The sequence below is a fragment of the Grammomys surdaster genome, unplaced genomic scaffold (genome assembly GCF_004785775.1).
Source record: "Grammomys surdaster isolate TR1022 unplaced genomic scaffold, NIH_TR_1.0 173, whole genome shotgun sequence".
NCBI classification, from domain to species: Eukaryota; Metazoa; Chordata; class Mammalia; order Rodentia; family Muridae; genus Grammomys; species Grammomys surdaster.
In genome coordinates, this window is record NW_021604621.1 from 1,076,768 (window position 1) to 1,094,989 (window position 18,222).

An 18,222-nucleotide genomic window follows, 5' to 3' on the forward strand; every position below is an offset into this window, starting at 1 on the left:
AGAGAGAGAGAGAGAGAGAGAGAGAGAGAGAGAGAGAGCGCAGTAGGCATGGTTACATAGTCCTGCTCGGTGGGACAATTATCTGCCATGTCATCAGCACCCTAGCCAATGCTGGTTGCAAGTATCCCCTTTACTATGGATATGGAGATGGTGGCATGGAGCCCAAGACACGGATTGCATATGTTCATGGGACCTCATTGAACACCTTCCATGTGGTACCCCTGTTGCATTTTCAAAGGTAGGTCTGCTTTATTAGATTCTCTTGAAACTAGGCATGACTTTCACATCCTGTTTCCAAGGCTCCAGTCCCCAAGAGGCTCCTTGCACACCTGCAGAGTGGCAGAAGCTCAGGGTTCCCCTAGCAAATGGGTCTCCATTTAGCAGGCAAATGGACCACTGTAGCGTCACTGCTGTTTACACTGCTTCTCCTTAAAATGGAAACAGTCAGCTCAGAGGCAGAAGCAACTAGAAAAAAAATCTCTGGTTCTCTTTCCTCTTCTGACCAGAAGAATATGAACTTGAGTTTGATGTTACCTCCATGTAGGCTGGTTAGGTGTTTGGGGGCCATTTCTTGGCCTTCTGAACTGCTGGATGCCAGACTGAACAGCAGCCCACAACAGAGATGTTCTTGCTGTGTAAAGTAACCCTCCTGGCTTGGCCAAAATTCAGCAAAGTGCTGGGCTGATAAAACATATCTTTTCTCAAGCCTCCTAAAAATAGAAGAGAGCCACTGAAGAGGCCCCAGCCCTGGTTACAGTAGATTACCAGTGCTTCTCTGCCCTTGAAGACCTTTAGAATCACCATCCAAAGCTGAGATGACTTTCCTCCATCAAATCTCACTTGCATTCTAGAACAGAAGCTCCAGTCCTTCAGCTAAAGCCATAATAGACAGGCATCTAGCCATCCTGGGTGCACAGGCACCTTCATCTCAGCTTCTTGGAAGGTTGAGACACAAAGATTGCAAGTTCAAGATCTGTCTTGACACCGGGGCTATAGAGAGAAGAGGTGTTGCTCACACCCAGGTTTTTCCCAGGGACCAAAGCCACAATCCACTCCAGCCATAGTCTCCATGGAAAGAAAGAAGAAATCTGGCCAGGGCTATATTTTTTTGCCTCACAGAAGCTGTTCCCTACCAACTAGTCCAACTCAGTGCTCAGCCTACCAGACCAAAATGCTGTTAACCCAGCAACAATGGAAGGAGAACCATGTCTTGCAAACCTGGAAAAAACAGGAAAATAGGAGGATGGTAGCGAAGGAAGCCTTTCCCTCACAGTACTTCACCAAAGCAAGTATTTCACTTTATTCACTAAACAGATGTTTCTCAAGGACCCATCATGACAAACGTTGGCAATACAGCTGGGCATAACAGTTATGATTCTTATGGTGATTGCCTTCATACAGCTTATAGTCTAGTGGGGAAAATATGGACAGATAATTTCAGGATGATACCAGTATAGTAAAGTAGCTTGTCATTAGCATGGAGAAAGTGTAGCAGTCATAATAGCATGTGCATTCAAGAAGCAAAAATACACTGAGGTTGCAAGAAAGCCATAGGCAGGGCCAGCAAGATGGCTCAGTAAATACAGGTACATGCCACCAAGCTTGAAGACCTAAGTCAAACCCCCCAGGACCCACATAGTGGAAGGAGAGAGCCAACTCTCACTGTGCACATGATGGTATCCATATACCTACATGAATGCACACATGTACATAGAAAGACAGACAGACAGATATACACATGAACACACACACGCACACACACATGCGATAAATAGTGGAAAGAAATAAGGACAGGAGAGAAAGACAGGAAGAAAGATCCAGAAGCAGCTGCAATTTCTCCCCAGCCATGAGCTCCCTGTATCTGCTGGGTAAACCAAGAAAATAAGGCTTTGGAGATCCAGTTTAGGATCTCAGTTAGAGAAATTCTATGTATTCTAACATGTTTAGGAATAATTTGCTGTGTTGAACAGAATATACACATATATACATATATACATATATACATATATACATATATACACAGACTTCACCAGTTCTCATGTACATACAAGCCAACAGGCTGAGTGCAGTGATTCATATCTATAATCACAGCACCAAGGAGGCTAATATAGAAGGATTACACATTCAAGACCAGCCTAGGCTAAAAATGAGATCCTACCCCCACCCCCAAAAGTACCCAGCAACAAGTTAGATTGAGCATAGCATTCTTTTTTATGATTCAGAAAGACCACGAATGTCTCACTGGGCTTCTATATCATGTTTATGACCAATTAACACAACACCATAAAAGTACACCAGGGTTGTTCATGTTATATGTCATATATAAATACATTGCTCCTTTTAATCATTATATAATATGCTACTGTATAGAATACAATTCATCTCTTGACAGACATTAGGGTTGTTTTTACCTTTAAGCTGATTATGAATAATGATGTTAATCATTCATGTCCCATTTTGGGGGGGGGGGATTTTTGTAGATTTTTACTTCTTTTCATTATAAGTCTAGGTGTAGAGCAGTGAGTCAAATGATAACTATATTGAATCTATGTACAGGAAGTGCCTATTTTCTAAAACGACTCCACCATTTTATATCCCTACCATCAATAGTGGAGAAGTATAGCTTCATCAGTATTTGCTATTACCTGTCTTGCTACATCCATCATAGTGAACAGAAGAAGCAATTCCTGATGTTTATTCACAGTTCATGAATGGCCAATGATATTGAACATCTTTCGTGTGCTCATTGACCTTTCATATATCTTCTTTCGTGAAATACCCATTCAAATCCATTTTTAAATTGGACCATTTATGCATAAACATGATAGTTTATTATTGCACATTTAATTCTATTGCATTGATCTATACACCTATCTTTATACCAATACTACACTATCTTTATTATGCTTTGTAGAAAACTTTGAAATCATGAATTATCTTCATTTGTTTCTTCCTATTCAGGATTTCTAGTTATTCTGGGTACTTTGAGATTCTATGTGAGTTTTATAATGGACTTACCATTTTCCCACAATGTCAGCTGGGATTCTGATGCGGATTATGTTGAGCCAGTAGATCAGTTTGAGAAATATTGCCATTATAAATTGTGTGAAGTATGAAGCCTGCTAGTCCACGAACATGGAACCTTTTCACTTATTTAAGTCTTTAATGTATTTCTCAAATGTTTTACAGAATTCAGTATACATGTCTTACTCTTCTTTTTAAAATTTGAACTTAGTGTTTGATACTCTTTTTGTGTCTATTAAGTCATTTAATTATCCTCTGAACTTTTGAGCTCAGAGTTTCACAGAACTATGAGTTCAAAAAGGATTTTCTTATATTGATGTGAATTTATAAATAGTATATTTTAGGTTCCACACGGTGGGATACAACTTTAATGCCTTTGCCCAGGAAGCAGAGGCAGAGGCAGGCAGAGCTGCATGAATTCAAGGCCAATGTGGTCTACACAGCAAGTTCCCGGCCAGCCAGGGTTGGATAATGATACCCTGTCTCAAAAGAAAGCATAGCAGACTATAAGAAACTGGCAACAGCCGGGCGGTGGTGGTGCACGCCTTTAATCCCAGCACTTGGGAGGCAGAGACAGGCGGATTTCTGAGTTTGAGGCCAGCCTAGTGTACAGAGTGAGTTCCAGGACAGCCAGGACTACACAGAGAAACCCTGTCTCGAAAAAAAAAAAAAGAAACTGGCAACAATAATATCATCATCAATAATTCTAGGATGATGGAGGGGCCCAGTAAACACACAGGGGTTTAGGAGTCAGAGAGAAGTGAAATCCTAAACTAAGCAAAAGTAAGTATGCATGCCAATGAGCTCAACACTTAAGAGATGGAAGCAGAAGAACCAGGAGTTCAAGGCCACCCTCTGCTACACAGCAGGTTCACGGTCGGCCTAAGCTACACAAAACCCTGTCCCAAAACAAACACAAAAGAAATGAAATCTTCCTCCACTAAAATCACCTCATGACCTAGACCAAATTTCCTAACTTGAGTTCTATGCTCACCTACAAAGTTTCAAGAACCTATCTTCCCTCTCCTCTGGCCTTGTGATATCTATGGTTATATTGATTATGTGTATCATTTAAGAATTTACCAAACACTTTCACATATTTTACTTTTAAAAATTGTTTTTAGTGCCAGGTGTGGTGGTTTATACCTTTAATCCCAGCATTTAAAAGGCAGGGGGATCTCGGAGCTAGCCTGGCCTATTTCGTGAGGTCCAGGACAGTCAGGGCCATGTAGAAAGATCCCATCTCAAATACGTGTGTGTGTGTGTGTGTGTGTGTGTGTGTGTGTGTGTGTGTGTAATTTAATTTCCCCCATTTGAGAACAGAGTAAAATGACCTTGAACTTGATCTAGCTAGCCAAAGATAACAGGATGACCTTGAGCTCCTGATCCTCCTGCCTCTTATCTCCCAACTTCTGGGATTTCAGGAATCTGTCACCATAACCATTTTCTTTCCTACTTTCTGTCTTCTTTGTTTTTTTTGTTAAAGATTTACTTTATCTATTTTATGTATGTGAGTACACTGTTGCTCTCTTCAGAAGAGGGCGTCAGATCCCATTACAGATGGTTGTGAATCACGATGTGATTGCCTGGAATTGAACTCAGGACCTCTGGAAGAGCAGTCAGTGCTCTTAACAACTAAGCCTTCTTTCCAGCCCCTCTCTCTTTCTTTTCCTTTTTCTTTTAAGATTTATTTATTTATTTTATGTGAGTACACTGTCACTGTCTTCAGACACCCTGGAGAAGAGGGCATCAGATCCCATTACAGATGGTTGTGAGACATCATGTGGGTGCTGGGAATTGAACTTAAGACTTCCGGAAGAGGTCTTAAGAGTACTCAGTGCTCTTAACCGCTGAGCCATCACTCCAGCCATCTCTTTGATTTTTTTAATGTGGTGCCAGCAATCAAACCCAGGGTTTCATGCATACAAAGCAATTGCCTACTATCTACATCCTAAGCCCAGCTGTGGGGACTTTTTCCAATAAATAACATTTATTATCTTAATGAAGTTCCGTTTTGACTCTAATTGGTTGAGGTTTTAATCACAATAACTCCCTGGGTTCTTTAAAAATGGTTTCTGTGCCTTTTGAGATGAACATGCGTATTTTATCCTCTATTATCATGTATTACATTATCTATTATTATTGCATGAATTAATAATTTATATTTGGGGGCTAGAGAGACTGGCCAGTGGTTAAGAGTACCATGGCTACCCTTCTAGAGAACCCAGGTTTGATTCCCAGCAGCTATATGATATCCCACAACCATCTGTAACTGCAGTTCCAGGGGATCTAATACCCTCTTCTGACCTCCATGGGTACCAGGCACTCAAATGATACATAGGCACATATGCAGGCAAACACCCATACACTTAGAATAAAAGTAAAATTTTAAAACAATTAATTTTCTCATGTCAAAACAACTTTGCATTAATGTAGCAAATCCACCACTGATATATAATTACTAGTATGGAATTCTTTTTTATGGGTTTCTGGGTTCCATTTGTTGGGATTTTGTGTCTATATATATAGACGTTGTAGTCATAAGATAGTAGTCTGTAGTTTTATTGTGACATCTTTCTTTCTTTTTTTTTTGTTTTAATATAATACTGGCCTCAGGATGAGCTGAAATGTATTCTTGTCTCTTCTTTCTTTTTTCTTTGTTTTGAAAATAGTGCCTGCTGTAGCCAAGACTGGTCTGTCCTCTGGTTTATGGTGATCTTCCTGCCTCAGTCTCTCAAATTCTGGGAGGTAAAAGCAAGAGGGTCAGGGGTTCAAAGCCAGTTTCAGAAACATAGTGAGTTAGAGGCTAGCCTAAGCTTTAAGACACCCTGTCTCAAATAAAAAGGTACGGTATTAGAGTCAGTTGTGGTGTTATATACTTGCAACCCCAGCACTTAAAAAACAGACAGGAAGATCACCAAAAATGTATGACCAGCTTGGCCTACCTTATCAATTCCAAGCTAACCAGGGCAATATGGTAACATTATGTCTTCAAGAAAGCAGTATACTTAAGGATCTAACTATGGTTGCGTTGCATATATACTTCTTTTCAATTCAGACCGGCTTTTACAACATATGTCTGGAACTCAGTTGCTGGGTGCCAGTACTGTGGTTTTGTCCTAGCTGTAAGTGCTGGTGAAAAGTAACACTGACACATTGATCCAGCCTTGTCAAACTGGAGTTCGAAAGCATTTAAAGTTTTCTTTTCTAATATCTTGGCCACCATGATGATTCATTATATGAATTCTGTAGTTCCTCAAACCTAGACTCATTCCCAGGTGCCACCTACAACCCATATGACCATTTACGTCTGTTTCTTCCTTTGCTAAATGGGGATACTGCTACCTGCCCACATACTGATAGTATTTGGCAAACACTGGTTCCTGAAAATAGAATGAGATTATATGGAATTTATCATGGCTGCTTTTGTTATTTTGTTTGTTATGTTTGTTTGAGATAGGGTCACCTGAATCTCAGGCTGGCTTCAAACTCACTTTATAGCTGAACCCCTGATCATTCTGTCTACACTTCACCAGCGCTGGGATTACAAGCAAGAGGCCCCATGCCCAGCTTTGTGCTGGCTTTCTGTCTGTCTGCTAATAGCAGATCAAGCTTGCATTTTCTGAGTATAGTCTCATATGTGATATGAGATGAGCTCCCCAAATGGCCTGATAGAGAAGCCACTTGGAGATAAAATTGCTGTGGACAGGGCTCAGATGTCCATATTTATTATCAAGAGCTGTTGATAAGAGCATTTTGTCGCTGGGCAGTGGTGGCGCACGCCTTTAATCCCAGCAATTGGGAGGCAGAGACAGGAGGATTTCTGAGTTCGAGGCCAGCCTGGTCTACAGAGTGAGTTCCAGGACACCCAGGACTACATAGAGAAACCCTGTATCAAAAAAAAAAGAGCATTTTCTGCACACTACCTGCACAAAACCCTTAGCCATCCCAAAGAATGTCCTTATGATCTTTAAGCACTCAGTAAGTCTCTAGGTCTGGTAAACAAGCTGCCATTATTCTCCCATAGGTGCCTGTCCAGCCACCAAGTCTGTTCTGTTAGCATACTCAAAGAAGCCTCAGATGTTTAGTAAATCATGGGTTACACTAACAAACTCAGTCTTCTAACATAAGTAAGTTCAAGGCCTATCTTCAAAACATGAAACTATTTGTTTATGATTATTTCCCTTCCATTGTAAAATCTAGCATCTGTAACACACTGCAAATTAAATGCAATAATATATATTAATAAATAAAAGTATAAGTAATATTTGAAATGTATTCTTAACATTTTTATTATCTAGAAGATTCTGACAATCATACTTATAATCCCATTCTTGGATCTGTTAAGATGATACTATCAACATCTCATTTGGGTTTTAATTTGAAAGAATCCATGAAGAAGCATAGTTACAAGTGCTCATGGCTATCTTTGTAAATAATAAACAAAGGCAAAATTAGAATCTGATAGAAAGGCTAATACAACATAATAATGTCCGTGAAAGCTGGTTATATGTAGTACTCACTCTCTTCCGGGTCTGGACAAGGCTTTTAGTCCTATGAGTTTATACTATTACCTGTTTTGTGTGTTTATTAGCAATATTGGGGATGCTAGTCAGGTGTTTTGTACAGTGACACAAGTTTAGTCAGGTTTCTGTGGGGCTTAAGGACAGAGCCTCTCTGTGCTTTACTATGCAGCTCCTCTGTATTACTGGCTACAGGACCTGAAACAGTCCTTCCAGTTATGACATGATTCCTCCTTCAAAACATTTAGAAGCATATCAACTTCCAAGTTTCTGGGATATCAAAGATTGTGTAATCAGAAGTATCTGAATTTTTGTATCCACTGATTTTCTCTTGAGTATGTGGTGGTAATTTCATAGAAACTACAGTAGTGGTCACATCATTGGAGATCCAAACTCTGAAAATGTAAATGAATAAAAATCAGGCTTAAAGGTAAAAAGAGAGAGAGAGAGAGAGAGAGAGAGAGAGAGAGAGCGCATTTTGTCCCCTGTCGTAGCTTTGCATGGATACAAGACAGTATCGAGCTTTGAAGAATCATGTCCCATGCTCATTCCCTATAGCACATCCACCATATCTCTTGTACATATTACAAATTCAGATGCCTAAAATTTGACCAGTAGGTAACTATCCTTTTAGGATTGCTGGGCTCCTGGCGATAAGCATTTTTGAAGTACAAACTCTCAGAAATTATACTAGCCACGTTGGAGGTTTGTCTGTTTAATTTTGATTTTCATTTGTCTGGGTTTTTTGAGACACAGGCTCAAATCATAGCCCAGGCTGGAGTCTACGGTGTAGCTTAGGCTAGCTTCAAACACATTGCAGTCCTTCTCCATGAGTCTTCTAAGTGTGAGCCACCGTGCTCAGCCTCACTAGCCAGCTTAACACCCTCTCAGTAAACACAGTAATTTCTCATATCAATTTCTCGGACTAGAAGGGAGTCAAGGTAACATGGGAGCTCCAGAGTACTGGCAGTGCGTATAGCTTCACAAAGGGGTGGGGACAGTGACAGAAACAGGAAGAAACCTCAAAGTAACATAAAACAAACCTCATCACCTTAGGTACGTTTCCAGCAGACTCTTAAACCAGCCATATCTGTGGGAAAATCCTGTAGTGCCTGACATCAGACCATGCTTTTTCCCTTTTCAGAGGTGATATCTGGCCATCACAATTTATTCATTCTGCTTTCAGTTTCAGCAGTGGAAGGATCCATTGGCTCCCCTCCTCCTAATCTCTAGCACACAGGCAAAGCTCTCTCCTGGTATCTGTCACCCAGTCACACTACCTATGGGCCAGAGATGCCAAAGGGGCTTTGGCACAGTCCTCAGCAGCAGACTCATCTGTGCATTCTCTTTTTGGGTTTAGATCACATGCACAGCGCTCACCGCCCTGTCACTGGGGGCCACCTGGGGAAAAAGGAGAGTAGTTATGTGGGCAGCGTGGGCACCAGCCCTAGGAAGTCGAGCCGATGCACGACCCCGCCTGCCGACTCTGAGCTTGTCAGCTTCTGCTACCTCCACATGCGGGAACAAAGGAAGGAGCAAGAAAGCAGGACGGATGTCAACGAGAACCTAATCTTCTTTGAAGAAACTAGGCCCCGGACCAAATCTGACCCCACATCCAAAAGCTCTGGCCAAGGTTACGAGGTGATCCCCGATGACTTTGATGCAGCCAGCCTAGACCATGAGCCTTGTGCCAGCAGGGCCAGGTCCTATACTCTGGACAATTCTCTTGGGGCCGAAGCCCTGAATTTCTACTGTGACTCTTGCAAAGTCAAACTCCAGGAGCAGATGGGGCCTCGAAAAGGTGGGAGGCCTGGTTCCTCTCGGGACAACATGGTAGACTTAATGTCCCTCCCACCACCAGGAAGTGAGGAAGAGGAGGAAGAGGAAGATGAGACAACTTCGCTGTTGCCTGCCATTGCTGCCCCACCCCCTGGTTTCCGAGACAACAGCTCTGATGAGGATGATCCAAAGCGCAGAGCTGTTCAAAGTCAGGAGCAAGGACGTCACCTGCGTGGACTCCTGTATGATGAGATTCCTGTAACACTGATTGACAGTGTACAGACTCGGACAGTACGAGATCATGCCCAGGAGCTAGATGATGCTCTTGTGTCTACTCTGCAGGCTCTGGAGGCCCTGGCTGCTTCAGAGGATGGACCCCACCCCCAACCTCCACAGACTGCAGGTAATAGCCCATTCCTCCTTCCTCTTAACCTCTTCCTTCTTCTGGTCCAGGAATGTCCACTAGGTGGCACTGCCTCTTTTCAAGCAGTTGTGACTGGTATATCAAAGGCAATAAATGGGCAGCAGTAGTTCACAGTAGGTCTCCAGGAAAAGGAAGCTATGGAGCAAAGATGTGATTCAGCGCTAGTTAGGGCTCTATTCCTCATGATTCCATATCTCTGGACAGTTCTTGCAGATGAAAGTCCAAGGATTAGAGCCAAAACAGCTGTAAATTAAGGCCAGGGTTGAGGACCAAGAATATAGAAGAAACATGGAAAATAGACAAAGAATCTGAGCATGCGCCAAAAGGCCAACTAATTTCCAAAGTGACCTGTGATTGGGACAGCCAAGAGCCATCTCTACTCAGGACTGGGCTCTTTAGGCTATCTGAGAACATAAACACTTTTTTTATATAATTTTCAAAATTTATTTATATATGAGTGCTGTCTGCGTATACACCTGCATGCCAGACGAGGACAGCAAATCCCTTTATAAGTGTCATGAGCCACCATGTGGTTGCTGGGAATCGAACTCAGGACCTCTGGTAGAGCAGCCAGTGCTCTTAACCACTGAGCCATCTCACCAGCCCCAAACATAAACTCTTGGGCAGATGCACCAGAGTCCTTCACTCAAAAGCAGTTCAGCTCATGGAAAGACACTCTCTTCTGTGGGTCAGTGTTGTCATTCAAAACTGGCCTTGTAACAGTAATCGCATCACACAGCATGAAGATTAAATGACATCACTCAGACAAAACACTTAAGCACTACCTCGCACACAGTGAGAGCTCAGTAATCAGCAACTTTCTGTTATCAATGAATAGAACTATGCAATATGCTTACTATTCTCTATTATAGAGGCATGCAAATCCATCTTCTGAAAGGCACAATATGTACACCACACACACACACACACACACACACACACACACATACACACACAGCAACAATAATGACAAAATCAATAAAGAAGCACAAGGAATATTCGCAAGCTTGTGAGTCAGGGTCAAGTATAGACAGAGCCGGAAAAGGGACTGGGATCAAAGGAAGCCTGTCTTTTTCTATGCATAAGAGATGCCTTATCATTGGGCAACCCCTGCATTTTTGCCCCCAACCCAGGCTGGCATCTGTCTTCTCTCATCGTCTGGTGCTCCAAAGCTGATTGTTTTCAGGTCCGAGGCCCACGTGGCTGCCAGAGACAGGAGAGGCTCAGCTAAATAGCCTCAGCTGGAAGGACTGTAGCCAGGCCTGGCCAGATGAGTCAGAACAGAGCAGCACCTCTTTTCGCCAGCTCTCTTCAGGACAATTAACAGAAATTTCCTAGCCATTGAATCTAAAAATGGTTGATTGGCATGTTGTTTTACATGTTAATTTCCCACCAAACGGCCCAGCTCTTCTTTTTTGGTATTCCTTTTTTGGACTCCAACCTTTCACACCCCCTTCTCACATCTTGTTCCTCTTTGTGTAGTCTTCTTGGCTTCTCCTCCTCCTCAGACGTAGATCTAGTTTTCTCAGGCTTGACTAGTTTTGCTCAGCTTGAAATACTGCTGCTACCTAACATTTCTCCATGAACACTCTAGATACAATTGGAAAAGACCTTGATGTCATAACAAGCCCCATCCTTGTTCTTCCAGGTCTGATTGTGCTGGCCACAATCACTCCTGAGTCATCGCTGGACTCGGGCCATGAAACCAACTCGTCAGAGCTCACAGATATGTCAGAGATGATGTCGGCCATGAAGCAGCACCAAAATACCACCTACTTCCTGGCCCAGCACCTCAACAAGGACAGCCTCCTGGCCCGAAAGGACCTGCCTTTCAGGATCCAGAGCTGTGCGGCTCAGGCTGTTCTCACCGCCCCTTATGCTCTCGGGCCCCCAGATCCCAACCCATCCCTCCAGCCAGCTGTCACTGGCCAGAGTCCTGTCCCCACTGGCGCTCGGAGAAAGATACCTCAGTCAGAAGCCCAGGTGCAGGGAGACAGAACATATTCCTTGGCAGTGCATCCAGCACTGTCCCCACAGCTTAGTGAGCAGAAGAATCTGAGCCTGCTTCCTCCAGTTCCTGAGGACAGAGGGCCAGGCCACAGTAGGGCCGGCCTAGAGATGTCACTGAGGTCAGCCACACCATCCCTCAGTGAAGAGCAGGTCTCAGAGCTTAGGGAAAACCTGCCCAAGGAAGTCAGGTTGAGCCCTAAGCTTATCCTGGACCCAAAAGGCAGTGTGACCCCAGCCATAATCTCAGCTGCCCTACAGCAGGTGGTACACAGTAAGAATTTAGCCACTCCTGGCCCAGCCTTGGCAACACCCTCCAACAGGGGGGAGAGAAGGCTAGAGGCTAGCATGGGGAGGCCTGAGGTCACCATGGGCAGGCCAGAAGCGAGCCTGATGAGCAGCAGTGGCGGCAAGAATCTGAAGTTTAAAATGAGCTCTGGTGCTCCGGACACCACACGGAATTCTCAGCAGCAGCTGGGCCCAGAGGTCTCTGCCAGCCCCAGGGCATCCCCAGGCAACAGGGCTGACAACCTCCACCTTTCCCTCCAGGAGGACAGATTTCCTGTTCAAAGTTTCCCTCCTAAGAGCTATCTATCCAGAGTGAGTCGAGACTCCATGGGAAAGCAAGTCCCTGGAGAGGTGGCAGGCAAAGGTGGGCCAGAGGGTGCTAAACCTCCCCAAAACAAGCAGATCATAGTCTCTGGTCATGGGGAGAAAGGGCAGCTGGAGAGCCTATCCAAAAGCAGCAAGCTTGAAGAGACCAGCCTGGTTCCCCGAGCTGGCTATCCCATGGCTCTACAGAGCCCAAGCTGCCAGCCCCGAAGCTACAGCCCTAGCTGCCAGCCCCGTGGGCCGAGCCCCAGTAGCCAGTCCAGAGGCCAGAGCCCCAGCTGCCAACCTAGAAGCCAGAGCCCCCTGAGGCCTCTGGCCACCAGCCGGCAGGTTAGCACCATGCCTTCTAGAAAGCTCGAAACAACCCTGGATGGAGCCCACTCGGCCTCTGAAGGCCCCACAAAGCCCAAGTCATCCCGAGGGCCTTTCAGACTACGCAACTTATTTTCTGCCACCTTCCCTACCCGCCAGAAGAAAGAGACAGATGAGCGACAGGCTCAGCTGCAGAAGGTAAAGCAGTATGAATTGGAGTTCCTTGAGGAACTTCTAAAGCCACCAAGCCAGGGGGAACTCCCAGGCACAGAGTACCTGCAACCCCCAGCACCTGGCCGCTGCAGCTGCCAGCTACGCAGTAGCCCTGTGCAGCAGGGACCTGGCATGTCTCGTGAACAGAGACGAAGCTGTGACTGCAAGCGTATCTGCCGAGGGGGACGGCCACAGGCTGCCCAGACTCCAGCTCCTGGCCTCCGGGAGAGGGAGTGGGTCCCCCCTACCCAGAGGCAGCCAGAGGCTGGCCCAGGCTTGAGCCTTAATAGTCCCATCAATGTCCAACACATCCGCTCCACCAGTCTGGAGTCCCGTGAGTGTCGGTCAGACCCTGAAAGTGGGGTTTCGTGCCTGACCACGTGTGCCTCAGGGGGTGAGTGTTTGGGAGATCCCAACTACAGGAAACTGATGCGCCACTACAGTATCAGTGAGCTGGACCAGGGTGACACAGTCTCACTGACCTCAGATGTCTACCCACACCCACCCCTGGGAATGCTGCCTAGAGAAGTCAAGGAGATAGAGTCAGGCTTCCCACTAGGCTTGGGTCCAAAAGGCAAGTGTGCAGAGTCACCAACTCTAGGAGAGCCCTCCTACGTCCAAGTGGCCCCTGAGAGCAAAGGCCCCAGGCAAATGGCTGTGTTTTCACTGCCAGAGGAGGTATACCGGAGGCCAGCTGATCTGGACGATGACAGTGAAAGTAGCAAGTGCTGCTCTATCCGCTACTGCTTCTACTACCGCAAGTGTGACATGGCAGATGATGCCAGTGACGGCAAAGACGAGCTCTCCTATTCGATCCCCATGAAGATTCTGCCTGGCATGAAGTTGGATGAGCAAGTGGTGCCTGTGGTGAGCAGAACCCTGCAGGTACTAGATGCCGCCACCTGCAGCAGCAGCCCTGAGGCCCCCCACACCCAGGAGATCGACCTTCGGGTATCCACCTTTGAAGGAAGCCTGGCTAAGATCAATGCCCTGCGGGCCCATGCCTATGGCCTCCCTGATGGCTTCCTGGCTGCCCGTCTTGACACCAATGAGCTCCTAACAGTCTTGCGGCAGTGTGTGGCCAGCCCTGAGGCTCGTGCCCCCAAGCCCTACGTCTCTCAGATATCTGAGTACAAGCTTGAGCTAGCTCTCAAGTTCAAGGAGCTCCGGGCCTCCTGCCGCCGGGTAGCCAATGTGGACAAGAGTCCGACTCATATGCTGGCAGCCATCACAGGCAGCTTCCAGGTGCTGAGCAGCCTCATTGAGACCTTTGTGCGGCTAGTGTTCATCGTGCGCTCTGAGGCCCAGCGCCAGGAGCTGCTGGCCAAAGTAGAAGAGGTAGTGAGGAATTACACCTTCCTGCTGCGCGCTGCTGAGGAGTCCACAGCCCGGAACCTTAACCAGCAGCAGCAGCAGCAACAGCAGCAGCAGCAACAACAACAACAGCAGCAGCAGCAACCGCTGCCACCGCCACCGCTGCCAGCAGCCACAGGGCACCCACCAGGCTCCCCATCATCGACTGTTATGAGCACATTCACACGCTCCTTAAAAACCTTTATTAAGTAGGGCACTTGCCCAGGCTTCTCCCCTCCCCATCCACGATCCCAAATTTGAGCTTTGTGGTCTTTGCATCTCGTGGTGAGTGTGTGTTTCTGTTGGGCCAGTCAGGGTCCAAGAGCCTATCAGTCTCCAAGGCTAACTCCTTAGACTGGGCTCTTTATTAAGGGCTGCAGGCTTAGCTGCCGCCCTGGGTGTCCTCACCCCTTCCTGGCCTCTGGGCGTCACTGTGAGGGCAAAGGTCCCTTGCCATTACGCCCATCACAGAGCTGTATTTTATCTATCTCTTCTCTGGGGCTGATAGGTGACATCAAGTTCACCTCCTGCTCTGAGTTGGGCACCCGGGGGAGCCAGGACCTTGAGCTCCTCCTAACATCTGCTGCCCACGGAGGGCAGCGGTAGTAGCGGTAGGCCACAGCGCCAAGCCAAGGAGAGAGGGCGCTCATTCCAGATGCGCCCACCCACCATGGGCTCCCTTGTACCTGGCAGGAGCCACCTCAAGGGCCAGTGCCCAGGTTGGATATGCGCAGAGCACAGCCATGTCCGGCTGTCAGTGGCTGGCTCAACTGGTTGGCAGCCTTGGGAGCCCTTGCACCCAGGTTCAGTAGCTCCACACCAGCCATCCCCAAAGTGCCCTGCCCATCAGTGAGAGGCAGGGCAGCTCAGTCCACTAGGGAGCAAGCCTCTGAGATCACTTCGCTTGTTTTGGGTAAGGTACCTGGTGAAAACGTCTGCTCTGGGAAGACCCAGTGCAGGTATCAGAGCCTGCCCGGCTCACTCCAGCCCTGTGCAGGAGCTGTTGCCAGAGGCGTGGGCTCCTCTCTCAACATCGCTACCAGATAGACTGTCCTTAGGAGTTTGACGTAGCTATGGATTGGGATGGGGGGTGGGGGGAGGGGGGAGGGGTGGGGGTGTTGATGACTATATCTTAAACTTCTGGAAGCTAGCGTGATATGTTAATCCTGAGTATATGCTTTTGGCTGTGTATTGACCCTGTGGATTTGTCTCTCTAAGAAAAGAAGCTGAGCGCCTTACCCGGTGCAATCCTGCACCTCTCTCTCCCTCTCTGGAACCATCTGGAAGGGAATTCACACTGTTTAGCATCCTCCTTGACACTCATGTATTGCCGCTGCTACCACCACCACCACCACCACTGTCACCGCTGCCACCGCTGCTGCCGCCGCTGCTGCCACTGCTGCCATCACCACCCCCTCCCCAGCCCTTCTGGGAGTGAAGACACGGAGTTCCTACAGTTATCTCACTGTATGGAAAAAAAGAAAGCCAATGTTTTTTCTGTATAGATTGCTTCTTGTCCACTTCTCCATAGCTGCTTGTTTCCCACACCCTCCCAGCCAGCGTTGGTCTCTCTTTCATCACTGTGTGAGAGGCCTGTGTGAAATCTCTCGTTCTTATGTGAGTTTTATAAGATGTACACTGTGCAGAGCCCCTGCCTATCCTTGGTGATCCTAGCGCAATAAAGCCTCCTGAGTGGCAAGGTCTCCCAGCAAGGAGGAGGGGTATCCTTCTACAGGAGCCAGCCCCCCTTCCTTTCCTCTCCTCCCACAGGACCAAGATGTTTAATGGGCCAGAGATGCAGCCAGTGGGGAACCCTTTCCCCACGACCACTGCCCTCAGAGTGTTGGCATGGTCTTCCTCTTCTCCCAACTTCTTGATCCTACACCTTTGCCACTCAGACCCTGCCTGTTGTCATTTCATTGCTGTCATTCACCTCTCTGAAAGCCTCATGGAGAGGATACATTTTCTAATGTCTGTATATAGTATATATACTACATAAATATATAAATTATATATTACACTAATTTATGTCTTGTTTTTCAAACAAGAATGAATAAATCTATTCATCTTACTCTCCCAATAAGTCTTTGAAGTGCCTTTCTGTGGATGTCCTTGTGTCTTTGAATTGTTGATTGGTAGCAGTCCTTTGTTCCATCTGCGCCTTCGTCCCCTGGTACATGGGCTTATTTGGGTGATGAGAGGTAAGCATCCCATCTCTCCCATGCCCCTCCAACCCACAGAGGACCTCCTTCCTTCTCTTGGAAAACACCTAACTGCCACATAGGGTAAGATGTTTACCACTTTCTATTGGCCATGGGACCTCTGGGTTACTTGTGGCTGTGACCTCAAAAATGAAGCTAGACAAAAAGCACAATGTGCTCCATCCCTCATGCACCAGAGGGTCTGGGAGTTAGGGTACCACTTCTGAAGCCGTCTTCTGATGTTTTAGGATGGGGAATCTCCGGCAACAGTCTCTGGCAGATCTTGCAGTGGTGGTAGGGTTGGTTTAGATAGAATAAAAGCCTCAGGATCCCAAACATGGTCAACCTCTCTAGCTTTTCAGAGCTATTTATAGTTAAGGATGCTTTACTTCCTCCTGTTTCTCTTCATTTCTTCCATTAAACACAGGTTCCCAGCAGTCTCTGAGGTGCCTCTGTGCAAAATGGAGGCAAGTTATCTCTCTGCACACTCACTCATGATGCGGTACAAGAAAATCCTTCTGGGTGATGCTAACCCTAAGGACACATGACTTGGTAATTTCAGCCCCATCCAGTCCCACTACCTGATTGGCATCATATACAGTGGCCCTGAGGAGTCACTTTCTCACAAAGATTTACTTTCATTATGTCTGCAAAGGTCCTGGCTAAAAGGCAGGGGAGCAAAAGCTTGAGAGAGGAGGAGCCAGAGGCTACAAAGTCATCTTGGGCCACTATGCGGGTTCCCCAATGCATACATGGGTGAAATCATGGACCCTGAAAGCAGAACTGTTTTAGATGCTGCCTCTTAGCTATACTGTCCCATAACCAAGGTTTGGGTTTACCGGAATGCTCATATAAAGTAAAGCTAGCTGACACTCAAAATGGCCCAACGAACAATCAGGAGTTTGAGACACCGACACACAGACACACACACACACACACACACACACACAGAGACACACACACACATGGCCCTGCACCAATTACACTGCTAGGTCCCGACTCTTACCCGGCTCTATATTTGGTTATTTGCACACATAGAGGTGACAGAAAGTAAGTCTTCAAAAGGTCCGTTGTGTAAATGGGTGTCAAATTAGATGACTGTCATGAAAGAGCCCCTTCAGTCTTCTACACAACGTAAGAAGGGAACACTCTCTTCTGGGAATCAGTAATCCAGTGAGACATGATGTGCAGCCTGGCATCCCACTGAAAGAAGAGAAACGGGCTGGAGTTAGGGCTTAAGTTTGTAGAGTACTTGTTAGTATGTACAAAGCCCCAGGTTTGATGACTCACCAGCACTGCATAAAAACTGGGCATAGGGACTGGAGAGATGGCTCAGCAGTTAAGAGCACTGACTGCTCTTCCAGAGCTCCTGAGTTCAGTTGTAAGCACTCATGTCAGATGTTTCACAACCTGAGAGCGGGGCAACTACAGATCCAAGGAAACTGACACCCACTTCTTGCCTCTGTGGACACTAGGGAATGTGCATGGACACGGGGGTGCAGAGGGCATGGGGGGATGGAGGTAGGGGATGGGGCATGGAGGGGGGGAAGTGTGAGCACATACACACATACACACACACACACACACAGGGAGGGGGAGGGAGAGACATGAAGAGAAATAAAAAATCTTTTTAAAACATTGGGTGTGGTGGCTGCCTGCCAGTAATCTCAACTCAATACTTAGGAGATGGAAATATAAGAATCAGCAGAGGGTCATCCTGCCAAAGTAGGTGTGTGTTAGGCTTGGAACATATAAGACCTTGTCTCAGAGAGGG

At 46.5% G+C, this 18,222-nt stretch overlaps 1 protein-coding gene across 1 annotated transcript in view; it reads left to right on the forward strand.

Moving 5' to 3' along the window:
- The window catches only part of Frmpd3 (FERM and PDZ domain containing 3), a 95,910-nt gene extending 79,580 nt beyond the window's left edge, over positions 1-16,330 (forward strand). The window contains exons 14-15 of the mRNA XM_028767494.1: positions 8,908-9,729; positions 11,399-16,330. Of these exons, the coding sequence (XP_028623327.1) occupies positions 8,908-9,729; positions 11,399-14,460 (3,884 nt within the window). The 3' untranslated portion in view covers positions 14,461-16,330. The remainder of the gene's footprint in view (positions 1-8,907; positions 9,730-11,398) is intronic.
- Positions 16,331-18,222: the final 1,892 nt, after the last annotated feature.